This window comes from Miscanthus floridulus, chromosome 2, assembly GCF_019320115.1.
Source record: "Miscanthus floridulus cultivar M001 chromosome 2, ASM1932011v1, whole genome shotgun sequence".
NCBI lineage: Eukaryota > Viridiplantae > Streptophyta > Magnoliopsida > Poales > Poaceae > Miscanthus > Miscanthus floridulus.
In genome coordinates, this window is record NC_089581.1 from 71,748,735 (window position 1) to 71,755,571 (window position 6,837).

General features: G+C 48.4%; 1 protein-coding gene across 1 annotated transcript; it reads right to left on the reverse strand.

Moving 5' to 3' along the window:
• Nucleotides 1-3,292: 3,292 nt before the first annotated feature.
• LOC136539105 (pectinesterase 31-like) lies at nucleotides 3,293-5,761 on the reverse strand. The gene is made up of 6 exons (XM_066531042.1): nucleotides 5,370-5,761; nucleotides 4,705-4,809; nucleotides 4,533-4,610; nucleotides 4,244-4,431; nucleotides 3,916-4,089; nucleotides 3,293-3,680 (listed from the first exon to the last, which is right to left on the reverse strand). The coding sequence occupies exons 1-6, from the start codon at nucleotides 5,634-5,636 to the stop codon at nucleotides 3,518-3,520; spliced, it is 975 nt and encodes a 324-aa protein (XP_066387139.1). The 5' UTR covers nucleotides 5,637-5,761; the 3' UTR covers nucleotides 3,293-3,517.
• Between the last annotated feature and the right edge of the window lie 1,076 nt (nucleotides 5,762-6,837).

A 6,837-nucleotide genomic window follows, 5' to 3' on the forward strand; every position in this document is an offset into this window, starting at 1 on the left:
TCTCAACCGGAATGCAATTTCTGTTCCAAGATGGTGCTGAAGGAGAACATATAGGATGAATTCATTTCTCGTGCCAACGTAGGAGTAGTGTTAAAAAGGGTAATTAACTTTTTTTTTTGAACCAATGGCAGAAGCTCGCTCAATTAAGATGAAAGAATTTACGTAGAAGAGGCTAGCCAATGGGATGCCAAAAAGAGCACCCGAGGGGTTAACCAAACCACGCGACGCAACTGAGCACTAACACGGCACACTGCAATAGGTCATCGTTGCCGAGCATAGTTGCAAAGCCACTGGTAGCTCCGACTTCCCATGTTAGTCCACACACAAGCCACCCTCCAACGAGCCCAAAGCAAGCAGTCGCAAACCGGTCATCGTTGCCAAGCTCAAGTATCCTGTGAAAAGCAGCGCCGACTTCTAGTCACGGACACATGCCTCGCCTCCAACGCTTGCCGACCCCCAGCAAACCCTAGCCTCCGATGAAGGTGGGGGCTTGCCACATGTCATCGTTACCGAGCCACGTCCATGACGCAGCATCTTCGAATTCTCGCAGCAATACCCGCCTCAATGCGTCAACCAGGCGCCAAGAAGCGAAGAGCAATCATCGAAGGAGACATCGAAGCCACGACAAAATCCAAAACGCGACGCCTTCAGGAAGGTAGCGACGTCGATGGCGCCACCGTCGCACATCCAAACTGGATCGAGCTTTCACCCTTGGATGATAGTGCTACAGGAGATACATGACGCCGCCAACAGGGAAAGCGGCACTCACAGGCGTCACCGTCGGCAGGCTTTCACCCAAGGAGTCCTCTAGCATGAACGTCGGCCCAAGAAGCCGGGCCCCTTGCCAGCCAACATTGCCTTCGCCGTTGTCCCGTCGTTCCACAGCAACCCCCTCAGAGGAGCCTCGACGCGCCGGCTGCACGCAGCAGCTGCACAGCTGCGTCGGTCGCCACCCCCTCCGACTGGGCACGTAGAGCTAGGCCTGACTCCACCGCTCGCGTAACACCGCCAGATGACGAACGCCTCTGTCGGCCGCCATCGTCGGCTCTCAGCACGTGCTGCCGACGCTACTGACCTGTCGCCAACCACCATAAGACACATGCCTCACCCCGAGGGCGCCGCCCCCTGCCCTAGGGGCGTCAGAATCGGCAGTAGAACACCGGTGCCGACACCCTTGGGTGGCGCCACTGCCCCCGTCTTGGCTAGCCACCGCCGCTAGCCCTTGAAGTGCGCGCCGGGTCTAGCCACCAGAGTTTCAGATCTAGCCTTGCGGATACCAGATCCGGCCGCCTCGGACCTAGGTCCGACGATATGGGCCAGCACCGCCGCCACCATCAAGGCTGAAACAAGGGACGGGCGGAGGAGAAGGAGATCCGCCGCCGCCGCGCCAGCCCAAACACCGGTTGGTGCCGCCACAGCCATAGCGGACGCTCCCGTCGGGTTCCACGCGGCCTACATGGGAGGAGAGCCGCCGGCTCGCTGCCTCCTGCGCCACCTGTATTGTACCATATCTTGTAGCATCAATGCTTGATTAGACGACAGTAACGTCTCAGGTGTGCTTTGCACACGTAGACCTAGTTACCACCGTACCTATGGAAATATGGGGACAGAAACTCATCTGCCAGTTGTTTAGACATGGCCCTGTTCGCTTGTCTTATAATTCGTCTTTTTCAGTCGGAATAGTGCTTTTCTCTCACAACAAATCAACCGGAACAGTATTTCGGTTTGTTTTTTCAACGAAGTGAACGGGGCCAATATCTCAATCTCTACATCCAACGTTGTAAATCCGTCCATTGTCTCTTAATTAATTGGGAACCCCGTACCAACACTGACAAACAGTTTTTTTATTAACAAAAAATATACTAAAAGAAAACCAAAGCTATAGCATAGGACGGCCATGGGCCATGGCGTTATGCGTTGCTGGCAGGCCGTTGCCATCGCTGTTTGTCTGTCCATGAGCGCAGAGCGACCCCCTGCAGCTGTGTTTTGCTTGCCTGGCCCTGGATCTTTATCCATGCCCGACGGCGACACTACTGGACCCGGATCCACCGTGCTTGTTGCTTGGTATCGCACGCACGCCAAATCAAACTGCTGGGTGGGGGATACGGATACCCATTGTGATTGTGCTCAAGAGCCAAGAGCCAAGAGCCGTGCATGCATGTCCCAGGGCTACTAGACTCTGATGAATAGACTCGATCTAGAGAGGGATCACAACTTGCGTTAGGCAGGGCTCCTGTAGTTTTCCGTCCAAGATCACAGGTATTAGGGGGTGTTTGGTTCCTATACGAAAATTTTAGTCCCTGTCCCATCGGATGTTTGGACACATGCATGAAGTATTAAATATAGACGAAAAAAATAACTAATTACACAGATTGTGGCTAATTTGCGAGACGAATTTTTTAAGCCTAATTAGTCCATGATTTGACAATGTGGTGCTACAGTAAATATGTGCTAATGGCGGATTAATTAGGCTTAATAAATTTGTCTCGTAAATTAGCCTTCATCTATGTAATTAGTTTTATAATTAACTCATATTTAGTTCTCCTAAATAGCATCCGAACGTCCGATGTGACATGGACTAAAATTTAGTCTATGGAACCAAACACCCCCTTAGTAGTATTTAAGAAGAGGCATGGAGGATGAAAGTTAGGTTCTTATCCAATCTGCTACCGTGCTGCGTACTCACCCCCAAGTGTGTGTGCCAGATCCCTTCCGTTACTGTAGCGCATTACGACTTTTGCAACAAGATCAGCTTATCTGTTCGACCGTTTGTTCAGGCAGGCGCATCACCACGTTGCTGTCCAACAGGTCTTCGTCAGGGTCTAACTTCAACAGACTAGCTAGCTGCGCATCCACTAGCAACCGGTTTTACACTTGTACACATCATAAAAGGCTTCCTTTCAGGTACTTAAAAAAATGTTTAGCGGCACAACTTCCTGTAACAATCTGCATAGCAACAGGTTAGGTTAATCAACCAAATTAAATATTGTCCTCTGGAATCTGAATCAAATGGATGAAATGAAAGCACTGGGAAAATACATTTACACTTGTACACATCATAAAAGCCTTCCTTTCAGGTAATTTTAGAAAAATGTTTAGCAGCACAGCTACCTGGAAAAATCTGCATACTGGTCGTGGCTGAATTTCATCCACAAATCAGCAGCACTGCACACCTGCAACAGGCAGCTTCACCGCTGCATTCAGGGGAGAAAAGCCTGCAACGGGTCGCCACATTTTCTTCATAAACGTTTGTGCACTTTCATTTCATCAGATTGAAAAAAAAAACAGGACATGCAAAATAATATCTGCATATATTTCAGCCTAGTGCTCGTGTTCGTTACAAGCTTCTCACAACAAAACCTCTCTCATTCTCTATCCCCACCATTCTCAGTGAGATCAAAGTGGATACCAATTGAACAAGCGTTACAAACTTATACAAATAAAATGCATCCACCAACTTTATTATTGTTTATTAGATGGCCTGCAAAGGAGGCATGAACCAGGACCTGGGATCAACCTATGCTGAGGCTGGTATTCTTATTGCCATCATTTGGAGGAGCCATGGCCTATCAACGTCTGGATCGATAAAAGTGTGTGCAAGGAACTGCTCTGCTTCAACATCCAGCAATTGTCTACACCAGGTCACTCGGTTCGACGGCTGGGTGCCTGGCCCTGAGCACCTGCAGAAACCAGTGTTAGCAGATACCACTGCAGTCTATGCTCTACATCATCCATCCCCAACACACTAGATTCACAACAACACAATCATATTACAACCAGAACAACCAAAGAGCATAAGTCTATAGTCTTCATGAGGATCGATTGGTGTTAGTGACAAGACAACTATGGAGGTTTTTGCAACATTTCAGGTTAATATCACTAGCTGATAGTTACATGGAATTGTCCAATTATTACCTGTACTCATAAAAGCAAGCAGTTCGCTCATTCTCGGATTTGTCCCAGTTATGCCACCCAGAAGGCTTAATGCATCGATCCATAAAAGTGTATGCAAAGACAACCCTTCCAAAGGGCCCCCATGGCCGACCTAGGAACATATATCCACCATCTCCATTTCCAGTAATAGTACACCTGAAGTGTCAAAACAAAAGGAGCAAAAAGAACACATTAGTAATGCTAAAGCAACATTCTAAATGTTTTTATAAAACACATCAAGCAAATAAAGTTTCAAAAATATGAAAATAGTTGAGTGCCTTATTAAACAAACTACATACACCAGACTCACCTCAAGAATACATAGCCAGTAGATTCTGATGTAGACTTCCGGCTATGAGCAGTAATAAATCCTGCTGCTTTGCAATGGATATGGCAATGTTCCATAAGGGCGATAGAGTTACCAAAGATGAAGTCACAATGGCCTTCAATATAACAGTCTCTTAAGTAGTGTTTTCCGTAGTGTAAGTATAATGTGTCCTGTTAAATTTTGTTTAGAATTAGAGTTTCCAAATGTTATTGAAAAGTATATGTCCTGGTTGTTGAGGCGATTTAAACAGGAGCTGAAGAGACAGACGTACTTGCCAACCAAGGAACCTGCAGTTGTAGAAAGCGCACCTATCTGCGGTCACCCGGACTGCAACAGCCTGCCCAGAGCCCTGTATCAATGAGTAGCACACATCAACTTCCCATCTCACACCTATAGCATGATCATATCTGTTTCTGCCAGGAGAAGAAGCAAAGAACCAGTACCTGGGGAGCTGAATTCTCAAACGTAATATTCTCTGCAATGAAATCCTCCCCCTCAACAATGAATGTACCGCAGCCGAATGTTCCTGTTCCTATAACCCTGGATGACTTTATGAGAAAAAACAGCACAGTTCATCATTATGAGATATAAATAAGAATTATTCAAAATGTTAAGCACATTTCGAGCTGTGGTCAGGAGTAAACTCAAGGGGGTGTGGCTACAGAATTGCCTAATCGAATATCCGTTTGTGCTCATAGGATAGGAGAATCTTATACACCTCGGTCAAAATCGGCGAAAGCAGTTTACCGGTTGTCTCTATGCACCAGCAGTATTGTCCCTGCTTCTGCTTATAGGATTGCTCGTACGGAAAGGAATGGAAAGAAACATGCATCTTATCTTCTAATAAACCCCCAAAGGCTAAAGGTTTGTATGACTTTGATCAAACTATGTGGCGGAAGCTAAGAAAGGTGCAAGTCAAAGCCTGAAACCCATGTGATTAGCAACTAAAGTAGTTTACGTTAATCGGCTAAATCCGGTCAGGCATGCAACAGCAGTCCTTGGAACCTACTAATCATAGCGACCGTAGCACACGCACACAAGTGACAAGCCTGCCCGGCATTTCGTCGAGCAGGACGCAGGCGGAGAAAGAGCTGACGCCGCCGCGCACCTGTGAGTGCTTGATGCGCGTGGCGGTGTTGTCCCACGACACGACGGTGGCCTCGGGCGAGGCCCCCGCGATGGTGATGAAGTTCTTGGTCTTGGCGACGTAGACGGGCTCCCTGTAGACCCCCGGCGCGAGGCGGATGACGACGCGCGCCCGGTTGCCCAGCGGCACCGCGTCGACCGCCGCCTGCACCGTGGGGAAGCACTCCCCGTCCCCCTTCCCCGGCGGCGCCACCTTCAGAACCCGCCTCACCTGCTGCTGCTGCGCCATGGCAAGCAAGCGATGGGGGAACGGGCGGGCGGATCGGTGGAAGACGACGGCTTCGGCTTGGCGCGTGTGGTTGGTGTAACAGGCAGGCAGGTGTTGGAGCCGCGTGGAAAGGAGAAGAGAAAACCGGCGGGGGAGGGCTTAAATAGGCGGCGTTCAGCGGTTTTGAATCCACACGGCCACAGCAAGACCGAAGGTGGGTGGTGGTTGCCGCCAGCCAAACTTAGAAGATTCTTGCAAGGAGCATTTTCTTTCAGCGGCGCGCCGCTAGCAACAGCTATTAGTTCAAATTCAAACGAACCGTTGACGCGATTGGCTGACAGAGTGACAGATATGGGGTCAATGTTTGTGAGGGGAGACTGGTACGCGAATTCGCACTAGCCGGTAATCACAACTGTAAAGAGGCCAGAACAAATCAATCTCACGCGTCGTTTCTTCTTCCCATGCCCGTGCAAAGTAAAATCGATTGTTTGTGTGTCTGAGAAGGGCCGTAAGAATCCCAACCTCTCAGGTATGTGGATTTGGTGATAAGTGACAACTTTGTATGTGTAACAAACACATGATTTTGGAGAAACATATTTTATGTTACGATAATGATACCCTTAGATCGTCTGTCCTTTCGGATGGCACGGACCCGACTCGTGTCTCACGCCCTTGCTTCCCGCACCGCGTCAATGAGCTCCATTGGGTGATAGCGAGTAAATAAGCATATGTTTGCAACCATAGGATACCTGCGTTTCAGTTGCAAAAGTAGATCTGGTGTTGTATTTGTTGCAATGGCTATACACATATATATATATATATGTTACAAGTGTATGTTTCAAATGTTTCCGCTGTTTCAAACATATGTTGCAAGTGTTTTATCTGGATGCTGCATACGTTGCAGTGGCTATACACGTAGGTTGCAAGTCTATGTTCCAAATATGTCAGCTGTTTCAGAAATATGTTGCAAGTGTTTTATCTAGATATTACGTATGTTGCAGTGGATATGCACATTTGTTGCAACCGTATGTGTTCCAAATATTTCACCTGTTTTCAGACGTACGTTGTGGAGCACTTCATGTTGCAAGTGTTTTCATTAGCAGGCAACATGCGAATCAGCAGCAGGCGCGTGCAGCCCAGTAGCGGTGCACAGCAGTAGCAGACGCATGTGGGCGCGTGCAGCCCAACAGCAACATGCGTAGGGTGCAGTAGCATCTTGCGC

Excerpts from the sequence above, each read along its gene's own strand:
- LOC136539105 (XM_066531042.1), bottom strand. The coding sequence starts at position 5,636 with ATGGCGCAGCAGCAGCAGGTGAGGCGGGTTCTGAAGGTGGCGCCGCCG. Across the intron at positions 4,810-5,369 it reads CGCGCATCAAGCACTCACAG|TCATCCAGGGTTATAGGAAC; the intron begins GTGCGCGGCGGC and ends TTTCTCATAAAG. Across the intron at positions 4,432-4,532 it reads GCAGGTTCCTTGGTTGGCAA|GACACATTATACTTACACTA; the intron begins GTACGTCTGTCT and ends AAAATTTAACAG.